General features: G+C 38.4%; 1 protein-coding gene across 5 annotated transcripts in view; it reads left to right on the plus strand.

Annotated features, from left to right (window-relative positions):
* eml4 (EMAP like 4) overlaps window positions 1–21,442 on the plus strand; it is a 115,106-nt gene that overhangs the window by 59,333 nt on the left and 34,331 nt on the right. For all 5 annotated transcript variants that reach the window (XM_077247066.1, XM_077247068.1, XM_077247064.1 and 2 more), the window contains exons 2-3: window positions 8,414–8,593; window positions 19,973–20,105. In XM_077247066.1, coding sequence (XP_077103181.1) covers window positions 8,414–8,593; window positions 19,973–20,105 — 313 coding nt within the window. The remainder of the gene's footprint in view (window positions 1–8,413; window positions 8,594–19,972; window positions 20,106–21,442) is intronic.

Consider the following 21,442-nt stretch of genomic DNA (forward strand, 5'->3'; position numbering starts at 1 on the left):
AAAAAAAGAAAGATGTCCCCAAAAGCAGGGTTTTGTTAGATTTAGCTCACTTCTGGCTATAAATCTGTCCCCAGAATATGAGTGAGCAAACACACACACACACACACACACACACACACACACACACACACAGGTGCTGTTACAACCGTCTGCTTGTATTTGGCGCTGGACTTGATGTACGTTAGGCGAGAGTCCAGCAGAAAGTCTCTCAGACAACTTTAACAGATGGACAGCCGCTGTCTGGTGTGTGTGTGTGTGTGTGGGTGTGTGTTTGTGTAGGATGTGTTCATGTGTTTAAGTTTATCTAGCGGTCAGAGGTTAGTTTGGAATTGTGCAATCGATATCCAAACCATAAGAATAGAAACTAGCTCTTCTGCTTATGCGTGCCTGGACTTCTGCACTGATATAAATGACTTTTAAGAAATATCAGCCATGAGGAAATCACGTTTAGATGATGTTTGCACAAACAGTGTATTAAAAAACAAACTACCATGGTATTACCATAGGTTTTTGGCCATGTATTTTTGGACTTTCATATAATGGATGGTATTTCTGTAGTTTTCTTTGAAGTACTTGAATAGTATTATGATAATGGTATTACCATCTGATAATATCACTGTACCGTGGATCTGCCCCATTATTTTTTGTAACAGTGGTAGTTAGTGGTCGATGAATAGCCAGTGCTGATAACAATATATCAGGGTGGCTGGAGGCCGATGTAGTAGCGACATGTGTGTTAAACAGTTTAGTGATGACAAATAAGATCATGTTTATCTATTAGGTAACACAGACTTAATCAGTGTGTGGTTTAGTGGAGTGGATGTGCAGCTCTCTGTGCAATAATCCACTCATCCATCAGCATCAGCGAGCGGCCGCTGCGTAACCTGTCTCTACACTTGCTCTGCACTCACAGTTGGCCCGAATGCACAGTCTAATGTCTTCAAACAAACATGTCCGCACACGCGCTAAACACCCTGAAGCCGCTGCGAGGGCGAGAAGCTGGAATCTGCCGCGCAATAATTAGCACTTCATGCAGACACGCATTTTATAATTATAATACAATGGACCAAGTCTAACCTTCTTACACTGCACTGTATGCTGCCTACCATTAGTTATACATACTATGTGAAATGGTACATATTGTTAAGTTCGGATGGTTTTCAGAAAAATTTAAGAGCACGACTGTCACATGACGTCATTATGATGTATGTTTAATTCGGAGAGTGGTGACCAGGTAACATTCGGAAAATGAAAAAAATAATTATAGATAGTCAAGTCACGTTTATTTAAATAGCACTTTACATATTGTTTCAAAGCATCTTTATAGTGATAACAGGAAACATTATGCATTTCCGCTGTTGTTCAGCTGAAGTCAGTTCATGGTTGATTAACTGATAACCTTTAATTAACTTTAAAGTAACACTTTTTTGTTATTTTGCTGGTAATTCAATGTTAAAATTGTATTGTGTCGGTAGAGCAAGTAATGAGGTGTTCAGATGATTTTACTACCGGTTTTGTTGCACTGTTGTGGAAGGTCAAGTCGACACTGCAGTAGTGGCCAAATATTATTTTTTTAATGACCCTACAAGTTCAATTAAACCATCGAAATATGAGGAAAATGTTTAAAATCTAAGGTAAGAACAAAACCCTACACTTAAGGTATTTATTACACAATTATTACTTCTACAGCTAACTTACAGGTTTTATTTGACCTACCATGCAAACAAATGTAAAAAAAAAAATATATATATATATATATTTTTTTATTATTATTTTTTTTATGTTTTTATAAATTGCACGGTAGGTCAAATAAAACCTGTAGTTTGGCTTTGGCCACTATGTTGTATGCTATTTGAACACTGCCATGGTCATTACTCTGAAATTACTTCTGGATTATTAGTCACATGGAAATATTATATGGTTTTGCATTTTGGGATGCAGTATTCCTTGCAGTGTACACTGCATTTTTGAGCAAATGCTGTAGGGTCATCTGGGTATGCTAGTATTCACAGTGTATTGCTTATTGTAAAACTGGTCTTTACGGTAGTTTTGAACGGCCAATCGTAGGCCTGCAGCTCTCTTAACACTTGGTTAGTCTTTTGAACATCAGCTAAATCTGTCCATAATCTAAGCAGAGATGGTGGTGAAAACGCATGTCACAACATTGCTCTCTGCCTCTTATCATCATCGAATCTGACACCCGGCCACATACATGTGTGAATGTGGTTTTGTGCGAGTATGTGTGTATCTTGTGTGTCGAGCCTCGGGACATTACAGTGAATCATTAACATGAAGCTTCAGTGCTGTGTAGTTAATCATGTCCGTTACATGTCTGCTATCCTGCTGAAGACAGAGGAATCTCATTCATAAACTCACAAACACACACAGTCCTTCAAATCAGAACGACCGAGCAAAACCTTTGACTTGAAGAGGTATTTCCTCCCAAAATTAATTTCTGTTAGTATTTCAGCCTCATCCTGTGCCAAACTTGAATGTCGTTCTTCACAGAATCACAAGAGGTGACACTTTCCCGTTAATGAAAGTCATATGGGTTTTAGAACAACATGAGGGCGAGTAAATGATGACAGAATATTCATTTTTGGGTGTTGTATTTCTTTATGACTCTCAGACAATTTCTGCAATTGATTTAAGGATTATGGAATCAACTTTTGAAGGTTAGATTTGAATATGAAAAAGGCTGGGTGAAATTTATCATAGTATTGCTCTTTTGAACTTTCTATTCATCAAAGAATCCTAAAAAAATTATCATGATTTCCACAGAAATATTAAGCAGCACAAATGTTTTCAACATTGAGTCATTTTTGAAATGCAAATGACTTGTTGAACAGACAGTTTGATCTGATTCAAGTAAAACATAAAGACTCATTAATAAGGTCTTGGCAGCAAAATAAGTCATTCCCTACTGAACGCTCTTTTGGTGAAGCTCATAACCTTGAGATGAGTCTCTGTATGCAAATGTGTGCTTTCATATCTGTTACACATGTAGGAGTGTGTGATCCCTGTGTGTAGACATGCTGACTTATGTATAATTCATATTGCAAGCATGCAACAATGATACTCAGTCCCCAGTGTGTGTGTGTGTGTGTGTGTGTGTGTGTGTGTGTGTGCGTGCGTGCGTGCGTGCGTGCGTGCGTGCGTGCGTGCGTGCGTGCGTGCGTGCGTGCGTGCGTGCGTGCGTGCGTGCGTGCGTGCGTGCGTGCGTGCGTGTGTGTGTGTGTGTGTGTGTGTGTGTGAGATTATGTCATTTACAGTAGTCTTATAACCCACATCACCCCAAAAAGATAGGTTGGCTTTTTTTTCTTTCTTCAGAAATGTAAAAAATCTAGTTAGTATTATGAATATCTCCTGTTATATTTCAGGTTTCTTTGTGTGGTGTGAATCTAACTGAGAGTTGTTCATACAAACGTGGTTGAGATTTCATCCCTCAGCGGTGGTGCGTCTCTGCTTCTCTCTTAGAAACATCAAAACGAAGTGTAAAATTATTTCCGTTTTTTCACTCTTAGCACACACATCGTTGAGGTCACTTCCTGTATGCGCTCATCTGTGCAAAAGACTCAAGAGATCACAGCTTCCCTTTTTTACTACTCAAAGTTACTTCAAATAATACCATGGTACAATTTCAAATGATTATTACCAAGATGCATTATTGAAAAAATATGGTAACCAAAAAATTAGTCAAGTCATCCTCATTTATATAGCGCTTTTAACAATGTAGATTGTTTCAAAGCAGCTTTTTACAGAGATAAACATATCATTTAAGGTAACAGAGATTGGTTTGGTTTTATAGTGGTTCTTGAATAATGTTATTACCAGCTTAAGTTAGTTCTGATTGATTCACTTCCGTCGAAATGGTCATTTGGTCAGTGTGGTCCTACTGGCCATCTTTGACCATCTCTTAAATAAACATACCTGAGTCGTTGAATCATTAAGTCTTCATTTTCACATTAGCAAAGACATTGTAAAAAAAAATGCTTTCTTAATAAAACAACTATTGGTTTAAGTTTATATATTTTATCAGTGCGACATATCTCCTAGTTGCGAAGCTTAATCATTAAACACCATTTTGATATTAAAAAGAAAAAGATGTTTTCCCTGGTGAGCTCGTCAACTATGTTTCAGACAAACTGTTTGCCACTACATACACTGATTAAGTGCTACACTTACTGTACTATACCCTGCAGTGTAAAATATTCCCTGATGGAATATCAAAAGCAGCAGTCGAGATATTGAACAAATCAGTCATGTTTACACGTGCAAATAAACAATATATATAGTTAATTTGGTCTATATAGTTATATATATATAGCTTTGGATCGATTCTGAGCTTAGTTTTTAACCGCAGATGCGTGATGATGCTTCATGTGCTTTAGAGGCATGTCATGCTTTTATGACGGAAAATTAATGTAAACACAGTCAGTTATGTCTTAAGGGATTAGACAGTACAAAACATGTTACATTTAAAAAGAAAAAGAAAATGTTATATTTCTAAATCGATCCCTAAACTTAACCTTAACCCATATTGCTGCCTTATAGTACTTTCTTAAGTTTACACTCTAAGTGTGTGTGTGTAAAATAAAGTGCAACAAAAAGCATACATGATGTCCAAATTAAATTGGTATTACCAAAAAAGAGTGCGACGGTCCCATAGTGTCCAAAGTACATGATAATTCTATAGTACTTTTCAAGTGTTCACTGAACATTTAGTTATGGCATGCATGTGAGTGTATAATAACCCTACTTCAGTTAAATGTTTTGTCTTCTAAACCATATAAGACTCACACATACACTTAACCAGTTTCGACATGTGCAGCCTTGTGTTTACTCCAGTTTACAAGTGTGCAAAGGGTTTTAATCATCTCCTAACCCCGTCAGCGTGACATGATCTTTTTTTATTTTTTTTTGCCAGGTAAGAGACGTCTCTTCTACTTCACGAGGGTCAAGTCCAAACTAGTTGTGTGTGTGACCAGTCTTGGCTTTCATCTAATCCTTATCTCGTACTCAGGAAGCGCGCAACTAAACACCACGACAGATAATCAAGGCTATCCGTTATGAAAGTGTTGCAAATGCTAAACATTAACAAGACACATCAATCAATGCTGGCGAACGTTGTGTTTGTGTGTGACTTGAGCCTGAATGTGTCTGATTGCACAACTGAGTCTTATCTCAGCTCCAAATCTGCCATTTAACCCTGAGGACTTCCTCCATAGACCTCCAGTCAGAATCAAGCATGCCAAAAACGCCTTACGAGCCTGCGATCTGGCGGCGCGCCACGGGACTGTCCTGCAGCGAGTCCAGGATCTCACTGGAGTTGTGTGTTTGAGTGTTTGTTGCTCTCTGGTCTGAGCATGGGACGTTAGCACATGTTTTATGCGAGATAAATCCATTTCATTCTGAGGGAATGTGTGTTAGTTCGGACTGAGGTGTGTGTGTGTGTGTGTGTGTGTGTGTGTGTGTGTGTGTGTGTGTGTGTGTGTGTGTGTGTGTGTGTGTGTGTGTGTGTGTGTTTAGGTGTACGTGCTTGAAGGGGTGGGGGAGAAAACCGAGGAATGTGACAAGCTATTGTGAAATATGACATGTGCGCAGGCCTTCCTTCCTCTTGCAGCTTGTAAGGAATCATGGGTAGAAGTGTGGAGGAGGGTCCGTTTCTCCTCAGTTTAGGTGTACCCCATTCTTGAGAAACCTCATGCCGTTGATATATTCGGTGGAGGTCACCTGGGGATACTCCGCCACCCTCAAACCCTCCCTTTCTCTTTCTTTTTAGAGCGCTCGCTCTGCCCTGTTTTTTTCCATACGAACTGCCAGTATCAAACAACCTCCCAAAGCCATTTCCTCTCAAAGAAATGCATTGTGTTATTAACGTTTGCCCTCTCCATGTTTCCATGGGCCGCTGAGATAAGATGGTTTGAGAGGAAGGACCTGCAGACTGAGAGGAAACTGCGGGCAGGGAAAGCAAATGAAATATTGTGTCGTTTTGCAGCTCTCCAGACTTTGGATTTTATTAAATGCTTCCTGCAACCTTGAGATGTTTGCTTTTCATATCTTGGTAATTTTTTTACTTGGATAAAACAGTTTGTGTGTGTGTGTGTGTGTGTGTGTGTGTGTGTGTGTGTGTGTGTGTGTGTGTGTGTGTGTGTGTGTGTGTGTGTGTGTGTGTGTGTGTGTGTGTGTGTGTGTGTGTGTGTGTGTGTGTGTGTGTGTGTGTGTGTCTGTGTGTGTGTGTGTGTGTGTTCCTGAACCTCCTCCCCCTCACCGACCTGAAGACTGCAGGCTCCGTTATCATTAAGTCTGCTTGGGGAATTTGACTGTATGTGCCGTGTGGTAATAGGCTTCTCGTATTTGCGCCCATGCTTTTTGTTTGTTCGAATTGTGTGTGGGTGAGAATGTGAGTACTTCCAGTGATTTACAAGTGGTATAAAAATGTCCTACGGTCTGGTTTCATGCTTGGATCCGAGATGTGTTGGTGTGTGAGAGTTTGAGTTGTTATATGGTATTTTATGCCCCTTAAACGAGCTAACCGCAGCTGAGAATGCTGAGCCTCCTCGATCAGGGAACCAGTCCAGCAATCAAAGTCCCAACCACAGTAACGCCTGGCAGCCCATGATGCTCTCTAATGCAGGAACACTGATGACCTTCTGCAGCAAACCAACACTTCGAGGATATTCACCCCAAAACAACATTACTCTCAGCCTCGTGTCATTACAAATGACTTCCTTCTTCTGTGAAACATAAAAGAAGATATTTGTCTGTCATTTTTTTTTTTCGTCCATGCTGTAAAAGTCAAAACTGTTTGGTCACCGCAATTCTTCAAAATATCTTCTTTTGTTTCCCACAGAAGAAAGACATAAGATTCAGATTTTCAGTGTTCATATTCTCTGACAAGCAAGAGAGCAGCAAAAGCTGCAGCCAATGAAACTGCAAGAGGACAGAGCCGAGGCTCAATGCATAACAATGCCCACTTCTCTCACGGTCTCATTCATAACCCATGTTACTAATCGATGGCAAATGTGCTTTGAGGAACGCTACGATGAGGCTCTCTATGGGCCGTGTGTTCGCTGACTTCTGTGCGTATATTCATCTAGACTACAGAGGATTGTTTTAAATCAACACTACAGTAGGAGAGTTCTGCGGAATAGTTTACACTTTCATTTGCTGAAATAACCCAGAGAAGAGTGATTTATATCAGAGTGAATGGAAATAAATATATGTATGTCTGTATATATGCGGCGATTATTATGTTTCTAGCGTGTTATACGTTTGGCAGCAGTTCTTCTAACCCTAATTGATGAAGTGTGTAGCTTTTCATGTCTTAAACAACCATGTTGGAAGACACATCATGGACATATTCCAGGATGACATTTTCAAGATTTATCAGGCTTAGATTGTGAAAGAATGGTTGTGATGAGTATGAAGAATCATTTTCACACATGAACCGGCTCCTCAGAGTCCAGACCTTAAAGGTGCTCTAAGCGATGTCGGGTGATGTCACTTCTTGTTGACGTTTAAAGTATTGTCAAACGGAGGCTAACTAGACCCTCCTTCCTCCTCATCCGCGCACTAACCCCCCAAACCTCACCCCCAAATCCTTCTTATGTTATGCGCTTATATCACGCAGCCGTTATTTTGAAATCGAAAGCGAGGCTCCGGTGGGAAGAACCCCGGAAGTAAAGATAAACAATAATGCCTTGGAATACCAACCTGAAGCTGCTGCCGCGATTTACACTATTGGATGTTAATATCCAATATAGGATATATAGATATAGTTCGTTCCTGCTTATTTTTTTACTTTCTTAAAAAAAATGTATAAATGAATTTCACTGTATATAGTCTAAAGTATGAAAGAAATGTATGTACATTTTTAGAATAACTAATTTCTACATTAAACACAACAATACGCCATCGCATTCGCGACTCTCCTATGATTAAAGGCGACACTTCCGGTTTTCTTCCCACCGGAGCCTTGCTTTCGATTTCAAAATAACGGCTGCATGAAATAAGCGTATTGGCTGGAACAGTTTGTTATGTTTCGTGGTGCGGGTTAGCTCAGTTTGTTTTTGTTGCCGTTAGCCTGTTGTCTCTGCAGAGACCGCGTTTTTAACAGTGTGTTCAGGGGACAGGCAGCTAGCGGATAGTGAGGAGATTTTAGCTGTATGTGATAAAAAATGTTTTGGCCTAAACAACGTGTGACATCGCTTAGAGACTTTACAGAGTGCTGGACTCTTGCATTGACACTACAAGATCCTGACCAAACATTGATGCACCTTTTGATGGAAATAAATGTCATTTCCATCAAGAGGTGCATCAACTTTTGGTCAAGATCTTGTACTTATATATCATGTATCTGTACTCTCTGATGAGAAATGCATCTGTGTGTGTGTGTGTGTGTGTGTGCCAGATGACAGCATCTCCGCGGCGAGCACCTCAGACGTGCAGGACCGGCTGTCGTCTCTGGAGCTGCGGGTTCAACAGCAGGAGGACGAGCTGACGGTGATGAAGGCTGCACTGGCCGATGTGCTCAGACGTCTGGCTCAGTCCGAGGACGCCACCGCTGCCAAGAAACAGCAGAGCAGCAAAGGTAACTTGTGTGTGTGTGTGTGTGTGTGTGTGTGCCTCCAGTGATCCTCACACTGTTTACATGGAGGAAGTGTAGGAGCGCAGCCAGACCAGGATCTGTTAACAGTTTCAATCCATCCTTGACCCACGGCGCTGAACGTTTCCATTTGAATAGCAGCTGTGTGTGTGTCGGTGTGTGAACGCGTGTGTTTGTGAGAGCGCGTATGATTTTGGGGGCTGCTTGAGGGAAGGCATTTTAATGTTTGACCATTAAAACTGACTTCACTTTGTTCTCTGTTTAACACACCGTATAAAACACTGGCTGCCTCTTGCCCCGTTTCTCTCGCTCTCTCACTCTCTCACTCTCTCACACACTCTCACACACACACACACACACACACACACGGACACGCACACACACACACACACACACGTATGCAGCGAGCACATGCAACCTAAAGGTTTTCTGATGTTGAAATACTTTTATCCTTTGCTAGTTTAATATGTTGAGACTTTTAAGTAAGTCATTCAGTGTTTGAGAGTGAGCGCTAACACAACATTGCTCTGTTTGTTTGAGCGGCCCAATGTTGACAGCTGACTCAGCCAATGACGCTAGAGTTTGGAGCGGGTACCTCTTTATCTACTGGTACCATATGTTTTTTTTTGTTTTTTTTTAAATATATAAGCAAAACAGTATGCATTATTCCATAAGTGTTTTTTTCCAAGTAGTATGTTACATGGTCGTCCCATGACCTCGTTACCAGGGCCGTCGGCAGGGTTTCATAATCACTGAGGTCCCAAACTTGATCTAGTGAAGGGATGCCATAGAAAATGTAGATTTCTCTGATCTACATATGTGCATTTTAAGACATTTGAAGGCCCTAAAAATTGGATAACAATAGCTTTAAACCATGTCAGTGAGCAGTAGATTCTTCGTCAGTTCCCGCTCTCTCCTCTCCATCACTCTTCCTTTCTCTCAGTCTCTTCCCCTCCTTTGACTTCTAGTCTTTTCATTGTCATCTGTGTCGGCGAAGCAAGTAAACAAAGGATCAACTGATATTTATGTTTTATGAATCATTTTCTTAGAAAATTTAATTTACTGAAGGCTACCAGGAAAGCTAGGTAACTAAGTTTATTAAATTCATTCACAATACTGTATGTACACATTCATTATTAATGAATGTTTCGTTAATGTTTCTTGTCCTCTCACATTGACAGTAAATTATATAGGCTTATTTTTTTAATTAAAAATGGCGAAATTAGATAATAAGTATTAGTTTTCCTGATTATTTTTGTGGGTCGTTTAATCATTTCTATCCTAAAACAGCTGTCAAATATGAAATGTTTAGTTTAGCTACTTGCATCGTGTCTCGCACTTTTTGACCTTTACTGCATGAAGTCACGAGAGAAGGTTTATGAATGGCGGTGACACGACGCAACTGACGCCGTAGGTCACATGACAGTGACAACATCACATGTCGGATGTAGTACGTCCACGCTACATTAATATTACACATTCATACTTTATAGAACATACTTTTATAACAGTCACAAAGTAAGTTTCAAACCAAGTGTAATACTTAGGCCGCGTGTCCACCAAAGCGTTTTTAGTCAGCAGAAAACGCTAGACGCTCTGCTGAAAACGCCTAGCTGTGGGCGCTTCAGAGCGTTTTGGCAGCGCAGGATTTTTATTTATTTTTCTCAGTTGAGACACTTTGCTTGTTACGATACGGGATATCCGCGAAAGTGTTACTTGTATCTCATTTCACACATATTTTGTTTCTGTGTTAATTCTATATTAAAATGTCGATACAGTGACTACGTTTACATGCAGCCAATAACCCGTTCAAAACCGGAATATTAACAATAACCTGGTCGCGCACGACCGTGTAAACACCGGCAAAGACCCGAATATGCTCATATTCTGGATTTTAAAAACCCGGATATGATCCCTGGGGTACCCCTTTTGTAACCCGAATTTTTGGTCATGTAAACGCGTATCGGCATATCCCCATAATGATTTGTGTTCTGCGCATTTTCTATTTGCAAGGAATGTTGGTTTTGTGAGTAGAGGAACTTCTCGGCGCATACAAAAACACACGTGCAGTAACAGTTATACCGGAAGTAAACATGGCGAGACGCACCACAGCATACTTTTGGAGCGAGGTCAGTACGAGCACCAAAGCGCAAACAAAGGCGATCGCTATCTGCCCCGAACTATTCATTATCCGCGTGCTGCTGCTGCTGTTGTTGTCTTTGGATACAGGAAGAAGAATCGGAAATGACGCATATTGCGTCTTAAGGTTGTCCGTACGTCCAGACGCTAACCGTGCGTCGCCATTTACATCGGGATATTGCAATTCCATGTATACAGGAGTAACACTCTCTGCTCACGCATGTAAACGGGTTATTCCTAATGTTTCAGAAACCCGAATAGTGACCTCAACCCGACCATAACCCGAAAATTGGCTGCATGTAAACGTAGTCAATGTAACGTATTTTCTCTGGCTTTTTTATTATTATTTTGTTACGTTATTATGCTTGTGGTTGTCATCTGTTGACGTTGAACAAGCAGAATGTGGCGGTTGGTCAGTGTGGTATTAGTCCCGCCCCTCCTCCACTGTGATTGGACGGTTGGGTAAAAAGTGACAGTGATGAGCGCTGCGTTTTACCCCAAAGTTGAACATTCTTCAACTCTCGGCGACCAGTAAAAAAACCCGGGCGCTTCAGCGTGAAAAAAAGCGCTCAGCTCCTCGCAACGCTCATGGCATTTAAAAAACGCAGCGCTCCCATTGAAAACAATTGGAAAAATACGCCAGCTGCGTGAAAAAAACGCTTTGGTGGACACACGGCCTTGCTATACAGTTTGCGCTGCGATTTTGGATGCAGCGAATGTCACATATGCTAGCCTTCACGTCAGCGCTGAAGTATACATACTCTGGGTTCAGGCTTTATTGTCATTAGCATCTGATTTAGCACACATCTTCACATTTCCTCTATATGATGTTTTATTAACATTTAATAAACGGCAGGAGCACGTTCAGATGTCAGCATCCAATCAGCATGAGACTTACCTCTGATCCACGACAGTTTTCCAGCATCCACTCCTCACTCTATTATTCCTATCCCAGCCAGACATATGGTTGGAGTACTCTGTGTTCGGGCCAAAATTCAGAGAAAAGCTCCCTCCCTTCGGACAGCGCGCCAAATCTGGCCTATATCCGATTATATGGAAGTGCAAACAAAGACCTGCAATTGTGCTCAAACGTTTACACGCACGTATATTTTTGCAATCCCTCTTATAAAAAAGGGTCTGAAGATGCGGGCGCTCTAGACCTCATGTTCCAGTCAGAAATCATTCATAGCATTTCACACAGATTTACTGTTGTATGTCAGATGATAGGATTTGGAAAAATAGATTTAAATAATTGTACTTTTTAGTGTGTGAATGAATATTACGAATGAATGTTTTACTCAACGCAAGCAGTAACAAAGGGCAACATTTCTTGAAAATGAAATATTAAGAGCAGAACAAAAACAGAACAATTTATATTGATTATAGAAATTTCCATGACTTTATAAGATTTTGCTCAGTTTTTTCCATGCCTGAAGTTCCTTGTTATTTCCATGTTTTTGACTACTAAAATGCAGACTAGGAGTAGGCAGTATTATCTTTATTATTGTTTTATTATACATTTTATACATACAATGGTTTTGAATAATTTCAGATTTTTTATGTTTTTCAAATAAGTCTATTATGCTTATTACCAGGCTGCATTTATTTGATGAAAAAAGTACAGTATTATGTGTTATGCAATATTGTTATTCCTGTGATCAAAGCTGAATTTTCATCATCATAACTCCTGTCTTCTGTGTCACATGACCCTTCATGATGATTTGATGCTCAGGAAACATTTCTGATTATTAGTGTTGAAAACCATTTCGCTTCTTCATATTTTTGTGGAAACCATCATTTACAAGTTTGGGATAAGAAAGATAAAAATTTCTAATTTTATTGAGAAAGGATTCGTTACAATCACAATAAAGAAATATATAATGTTACGAAAGATTTATATTCCAAACAAATTAATCAAAGAATCCAGAACTAAAATGATTATGGTTTCCACAAAATTATTAAGAAGAAACTGTTTTCAACATGGATAATAATATGAACCATTATTAAAACTTAAGCATCAACAATAATTGATAATTATGAGTCCTAAATCAGCATGTTAGAATGGACTGGAGTAATGATGCTGAAAATTCAGCTTTGCATTACAGCAATAAAATTGCATTTTACAAAATATTCAAATATAAATAAATGATTTTAAATTGTAATATTGTAATTTCACAATATTAATGTTTTTACTGCATTATTCAACACATAACTGTTGCATTGCTGAGCAGAAGAGACTTTTTTACCAACCATCCAAAAATCCAAATTATTCCAAACCTTTGACCCCAATGTATTATATTTTATATTATACATATTATTACTTTGTAATATAAATATTCCAAAAGAGAGAGAAAAGAAAAATAGCCTAGAAACAATTTTACCAAATGAAAAGAAAGAAAATGTTTTTCTGAGAAAACGGGCAAACCGAAAGCAAGCCTCTAAACAGAACACAAACCCAATCCCTGCACAGCGATCGCCAGACTAAACCATCAGAAAGACGGCCAACCTCTGACTCAACACAGCATATTATGACTGTTTTCCACATTTTACAGTAATAGTCATCAAAACTGGAGGCTAATTGCCAAAATAAACCTCAAAATAATGATATTATTTATTTTAAGCATGAAGACTCAATTATTACCAAACAGACGTAAGTTGTAAGATGAATAACAGATCATCTTTCCTGACTTTTTTTTTTTTAAACATGAAAATTATCAATATCCGATTTTTTTAATTTGGTGCTTTCATTGTGAACATTGTGGCATATTTTTGGTGCATTCATACTTAAAACTATTTGTTGAATTCAAATCGATCTATCTGGTTTTCAAACTGCAACTATTTGAATTCGACACAATGCTTTGAATCTCAAAATGGTTCTTATAGACATTTATAATATTACAAAAAGATTTGTTTCAAATAAACCCTGTTTTTTTTAACTTACTATTCACCAACGAATAAATAAAATATCAAATGAAATAATTCATCGTGGTTTTCAACTATTTTTAACATTGATAATTAATAACATTAATAGACTTCTTTCAGAAACATCAACTCTTACCGACCCAAAACCTTTGAACGTTGGTGTATAAATTAGGAGTTATTAACATTAAATGTTATTATCCTTAATTTCTGAAAATTTGGAACTCATAGTCATTGCTTTACATTCTAAATTTAGGTACTAGCACTTAATTGTGTGTTACAATAATAATAATATCAACACTTTTTTACTGAACGTTTTATTTAAATATTTTGTATATAAAAATATATATTAATTTTAAATATTGCTGTGCTGGTTCACATTTCTCTGGATATTCCCCTTTCTCTTCCCACTGCCCATATTTTCTCGCTGTGCCCTTTATGGCCCATTATTCTCCTTCATTTCTCATTGGTTCTCACCATGTTGATGTGAGTTTCAAGGCTGACTCACTGCTCAATCCCATATCTATTCCCCCTCATTTCCCATAATCCCCCACATTAGTATCTTTCCCCAAACGCTCACTCTTTCCACTCCAGTGGTCTCCCAAACCTCAGTGTCTCCTGATCCAGCTGCTCTCGAGACGGTATCTGTGGAAGGACTGGATTCCCCGAGGAAAAGAGAAGCCGCTGAATCCTGGGCTTTGATGTATTGTTTTTGCGGTTAATCTGATAAATATTGTTGGACAACTCTGATCACTTTTGCAAGATGTGTGGGTCAGTGAGGCAGTGTGCTTTATTTTGGCTGTTACTGAGGTGTTTTTATTGCTAATAAGAGTGTCTTCTTTCATATAAATAACACTGACTGTAATTAAGAGTGTCTTTACCTTTAGATGCTTACATTTTTTGCCGTATTTTAAGCATGAGAGTGATGGAGAATGCAGTGGTTTTTGGAGGCAAACCGTCTTCTGATGGAAGGCAGATATTTCCTCGGTTTCCTGTTGGAGTTGGGTCACATAAGGACTTCCTGTGAGGCTGTGCTGACTAGACACACACACACACACACACACACACACACACACACAGTACAGTATAGTAGCATACACAGGAAGAAGGTCATCTTATGCTTGAATGCTCAAACTAGAAAGCCATGAAAGCCATCTCGCTGAACACACACACACACACACACACACACACACACACACACACACACACACACACACACACACACACACACACACGCATTCATTATTGATTTGATCTTAACAGCATGATCTGTCGTGACAGGATGAAGGATTAAAGGGATAGTTCACCCAAAAATGAAAATGATCCCATAATTTACTCGCACTCAAATCATCCTAGGTGTATATGACTTTCTTGTTTCAGCCAAACACTTTCTGAGTTATATTAAAAAATGTCCTGGCTCTTCCAAGCTTTATAATGGCAGTGAATGATCCCTGAGATTTTGAAGCCCATAAAAGTGCATCCATCCATCATAAAAGTGCATCCATCCATCATAAAAGTGCATCCATCCATCATAAAAGTGCATCCATCCATCATAAAAGTGCATTCTTCATAAAAGTGCATTCATCATAAAAGTGCATTCTTCATAAAAGTGCATTCATCATAAAAGTTCATCCATCATAAAAGTGCATCCATCCATCATAAAAGTGCATCCCTCCATTATAAAAGTGCATCCATCCATCATAAAAGTGCATTCATCATAAAAGTGCATCCATCATAAAAGTTCATCCATCCATCATAAAAGTGCATTCATCATAAAAGTGCATCCATCCATCATAAAAGTGCATTCATCATAAAAGTGCATTCTTCATAAAAGTGCATTCATCATAAAAGTGCATTCATCATAAAAGTGCATTCTTCATAAAAGTGCATTCATCATAAAAGTTCATCCATCATAAAAGTGCATCCATCCATCATAAAAGTGCATCCCTCCATTATAAAAGTGCATCCATCCATCATAAAAGTGCATTCATCATAAAAGTGCATCCATCATAAAAGTTCATCCATCATAAAAGTGCATCCATCATAAAAGTGCATCCATCCATTCTAAAAGTGCATTCTTCATAAAAGTGCATTCATCATAAAAGTTCATCCATCATAAAAGTGCATTCATCATAAAAGTGCATCCATCCATTCTAAAAGTGCATTCTTCATAAAAGTGCATCCATCCATCATAAAAGTGCATTCATCCATTCTAAAAGTGCATTCTTCATAAAAGTGCATTCATCAAAAAAAGGGCATCCATCATAAAAGTTCATCCATCATAAAAGTGCATCCATCCATCATAAAAGTGCATCTATCCATTCTAAAAGTGCATTCATCCATTATAAAAGTGCATTCATCCATTCTAAAAGTGCATTCTTCATAAAAGTGCATTCATCATAAAAGTTCATCCATCATAAAAGTGCATCCATCCATCATAAAAGTGCATCCATCCATTATAAAAGTGCATCCATCCATCATAAAAGTGCATCCATCCATTATAAAAGTGCATCCATCCATCATAAAAGTGCATCCATCCATTATAAAAGTGCATTCATCCATCATAAAAGTGCATCCATCCATCATAAAAGTGCATCCATCCATTATAAAAGTGCATTCATCCATCATAAAAGTGTATTCATCATAAAAGTGCATTCATCCATCATAAAAGTGTATTCATCATAAAAGTGCATTCATCCATCATAAAAGTGTATTCATCATAAAAGTGCATTCATCCATCATAAAAGTGCATTCATCATAAAAGTGCATTCATCATAAAAGTGCATTCATCATAAAAGTGCATTCATCATAAAAGTGCATCCATCATAAAAGTTCATCCATCATAAAAGTTCATCCATCATAAAAGTGCATTCATCCATCATAAAAGTGCATTCATCATAAAAGTGCATTCATCATAAAAGTGCATTCATCAAAAAAAGGGCATCCATCATAAAAGTTCATCCATCATAAAAGTGCATCTATCCATTCTAAAAGTGCATTCATCATAAAAGTGCATTCATCATAAAAGTGCATTCATCCGTTATAAAAATGCATCCATAGGACTCCAGGGGGTTAATGAAGGCTTTCTGAGGCGAAGCGTTTCTGTAAGAAAAAAATCCGTGTTTATAACTTTATAAACTATAATCGCTGGTTTCTGTACACGAGTCGAGTTACAGCGTATGATGGATGTATGATTGATATTTTTTTTAAATATTTTGGCTAATTTTCAACTATCAGTAATTTGGACAAAATGTAATGGTTAAAACTTATCCTTTTCCCGCTTTTTTTGTACCTGTAATCGTGGTTAAATTATTATTAGTATTATTAGTATTATTATTACAATAACTCAAACAGTACAGCATAGCACTAGCAACGGCAAGATCACGGGTTTGATTCCCAGGAAGTGTGCAATGTGAGTCGCTTTGGATAAAAGTGTCTGCCAAATGCATAAATATATAAATTATTATTTTACAATAAATAGTAATATTGATTCATAGATATGTTTATCTGTAATAGCTGTAAGATGGTTTTATCGCACATCTAATGCAAAAGCTGAATAGAAGTTAATTTGCTCCAAATAATGTTGAATCAGCTGATTTATCAAAATAATTGTTCACTGTAACTGTAGCCAATAGGAGTGAACTCTCAGCTCTGATTGTCTCATTTTACCATGTTTAAATCTGCTCCACACAATTCTGCAGATTTTCCCATAAAATCAGCACTGACAAATATACAATATATATGAGGCTAGAGCTATTTTTTAATCTAAGAATAAACCAACAGAACTAGATAATTAATTAATATGTTGTTAAAATTGTTGATTAAATATGTATAAACATCCTGATTGAGTTTTTAAAGAAACCTGTCTGGACCAGGCATTAATGTGAGCGGTAGTTGTTTTGTTGAGTCACACACATTCTCTCAGTGCTCTGATGAGGTCAGCCACACACTGTGTGTGTTTGTTGTGGGCTAATGGAGCGTGAAACGGAGCCATGTGGTTCTGACATCGCATCGCCGCCTCCTGATAATATACACACGCGCACGCTGTGATCATCTGAATCCTGCACACAATAACTGCACAGGCGTGTGTGTGTGTGTGTCTCAGAGCAAAGGTCAAGAGAAGAGATGTTTCAGAGAGTTTTAAATAGCGCAGCTGATGCAAACCATTGCAACCGTGAATCCCATCCTGGAGCCCGTGTGCCTCAACTATCCAGACATCTGACATTCTTCATTTATGCACTACCGTTCAGAGGTTTGAGCTCAATACCATTTTTTATTTTTTTAAGGAATTAATACTTTTCTTCAGAAAAGTAAGGCGCATTAAATTGATCAAAAGTGACAATAAGGACATTTATAATAATGCAAAATATTATTTTTTTTAATTAAATGCTTTTCTCATGAACTTTCAAAGAATCCTGAAAAAAATGAATCGCGGTTTGCACAAAAATATGAAGCAGCACAACTGTTTTCAACTGTGATAATAATCATAAATGTTTCCTGAGCATCAAATCATCATATTAGAATGATTTCTGAAGGATCATGTGACACTGAAGACTGGAGTAATGATGCTGAAAATTCAGCTTTTGATCACAGGAATAAATTACACTTTACTATATATTCACATAGAAAACAGCTGTTTTACATTGAAATAATATTTCACAATATTACAGGGTTCGTTTTGTATTTTTAATCAAATAAATGCAGCCTTGGTGAGCAGAAGAGACTTCTTTTAAAAACATTAAAAATCTTACCGACCCCAAACTTTTGAACAGCAGTGTATGTTTGCGTAACATTGTATACTAAACACAAAGCTTTTAATTGTCTTAACCACTTTTTTTTTTTTTGGTCAGGAAATTGCACTACTTAAAAAGCCATTGCTGTCTCAGAAAAACATCATAGACAGAATGAAGTTTTTGGCTAGTGTGGGAAGTGTGTGTGGAGTGATGAATCGCACTGAAGCACGAGCTGCATGGTGAAGCTCGAGAGAGTTGTCTTCAAAAATCTGCTGAGAAATGTAATAATAAATGCATCTCTACAAACGTGAAGCGTGGAGGACGAGCTGCTGTCTGGTTTTAATGCTTGGGAGTGCAGGAGAATATTGCAGAATGTCTTGCTTCCCACAGATGAAAGAGGAATGATCAGATGTTATTTTTCAACAAGACAATGCTCCTGCCCATATTGCAAAGACACCCGAGAAGTCGGTCTCTTGGCCTGGTCAGAGTCCAGATTTAAACCCGGTAGAGAGTATTTGGTGTCACGTTAAACTAAAGGAACTGGAAGATGTCCTCATGAACTGAAGCTATTGAGTGGAACAACACTGACTTCTTCCTGAAGGCTATTCCATGCCAAGTTACTTTTTTCACAGCATTTGTGCAATTCTTGCTGATTTCCTGACCAGTGACGTGTGATTAAAATGCTTAAGACCATTAAATTTTCGGCTTGGCCTTTTTTTTGCCCAGGAGTGAACAGTAGCGTAATGTATTCAAAATCAGATTCAAATGCAAAACAAATAGTATTCTTGAATCATCAGTGGTAGACTAGTGAATCAGAGCACTAATGTCTGGATGCCGCCTCTCTTTACTGTCTATCCTGTCTCTCCGTCTTCCCTGACCATTGATCAGGTTTAATTTCATCAGTTCAAGCATGCAAACGTCATAGAAATCAATTCAATCTTTAATCAGAAGTGTCTGGAAATTTCTATAGTGAATGTAAATCTTTCAAGTTATAAAATTCTATGAATTAATCATTGCGACACTTTACATTAAGGTCTTTACATTAAGTTGTTTGTCCGTGTAAATTCACAGTGCATTAACTAATGTTAACAATGGAAAGCTTATTGTAAAGTGCTACTATTAATATAAAAAAAAACTGTCTGGACAATTCATGGATATTAAAAGTCAAAAGGTCAAGTCACCTTTATTTATATAATGCTGTTTACAATACAGATTGTTTCAAAGCAACTTTACTGAGATAACAGGACAATAATGTTGTAATAGTATTGTTAAATATAAAATTAAATGTCCTCAACTAAGCAAGCCAAAAGCTAATGGCGACAAAGGTGAAGAAAGGCGACAGTGTCAAGGACCCCAAACTCCATCAGTGACAGAATGGAGAAAAAAACCTTGTGAGAACCCAGACTCAGTCGGGGGGCAGTTCTCCTCTGGCCAACGAACGAACAGTGTATGATTATGATTTAGGCAGCATTATCAAAAGGTGTGGGAAGGTTCACAGTAAAGTAAATGGCCCAACATGTTCCCTTGTTTTGAGGTACGAGGGCCTAAGAGTGCTGTGTGTTGTGTCCCGCAGGTCAGACCGCGCTGCGTGAGGCTTATTCAATGTCCTGCATCGCCAACGGCAGTTCCAGCGGCCGCAAATCTCACAGAGATACTTCCACAGTGTCTATAGCCAAGAAAGAGACACTCTCCTCGGCCGCCAAGAGGTAACGTGCACACACACACACACACACACACACACACACACACACACACACACACACACACACACACACACACACACACACACACACACACACACATAACTGAAACATGAAAATGTTCTGGAAGCCTCCTCTAAAACGTTCTGGATGTCTCTCTTCTCGGACCCGTTTCAGCTCATGACTCGGTCCACTGATGAGCTGATGATTTGACCCAGGTGTGTGGTTAGTAGATTAGGGAGATAATCAAAATGAGTAGAAGTGGCGAACCGCCAGGACGGGTTTGGGAATCACTGTACCAGAGCTACGTCTACACTAATCTGTGTACATTTGAAAACGCATCTTTTTCTCTACGTTATGACCTGGTGTCCACACTGAGACGGCGTTTTTGCGTTGTAGTGCGGAGTGTGAAAACGCATATTGTACTGATAGATACAGGGTTTGACATTAACACTCGCAAACCCACCAAATGCAAGTGTATTTCGCCGTTGGTGTGTAACGCAGTCACTCCTACTAGCCACTTTGGCTGGTTGAATTATATATGTAATATACATTTTTTAATTGTAGTCTTTTATAAAGACATCTAAGTGCAATTTAGTGTTGTCAAAAATATGGATTTTTCAATACATATTGATACTAAAATATCTAAAATGTTGAATAGATGCACGATTGCAACTGTGCTTTCTCACACAAACCCTCCTTCCCTCACTCACTCGTTTCATTTGCTCCAGATGAATATTGTTGGTGTAACAGGGCTTGATTTTCGCTGTGGGATTGTTCATAAACTTACTCATTCTAGCAGATTTTGTGCGCACATAAAGCCACCTCTCAGTGCAAAATGTATTTCTTTTTCACTGCTTATTGCACTTAAACAGTCAAATACACACAAAATAATGTCAAAATGCTGGTCTTGGCGAGTTTTCACGTAAACACAAGTCGGTTATGTTTTAAGTGAACGTAAACAGCTGAGAAAGAAAACGTAATCCCTGCGTCAGGTCTTAAAGTAACAGCAGCCTAATATGCCTGATGTCAAATTATGAGATAATATTAAAAATATCTATTTGGCAGTTTTTTCCCCATGGTATCGATGCCAAAATTGTCGCCAGCTAAAATGCTGAGTGACTAGTAACTTTGGAAAACCCTGATCAAGCCCTGGATAGATATCTATGTTTAAATGTTCTATGATTTGTATATGTGCCTGCTATGTGTTATTGACTTTCACAGTGTTGCTAAAGATAAATGTTCCTTTGTACAATCTTTGAATTACATTCCTGCAAAGATGACAGAAAATATACTCGAAACTGCTGTTCTGCGTCAAAATATGAGAGCAACTGCGTTTTTGA

Source organism: Siphateles boraxobius, unplaced genomic scaffold (assembly GCF_051911475.1).
Source record: "Siphateles boraxobius isolate OS27281-9 unplaced genomic scaffold, OSU_SipBor_1 104, whole genome shotgun sequence".
Classification (NCBI taxonomy): domain Eukaryota; kingdom Metazoa; phylum Chordata; class Actinopteri; order Cypriniformes; family Leuciscidae; genus Siphateles; species Siphateles boraxobius.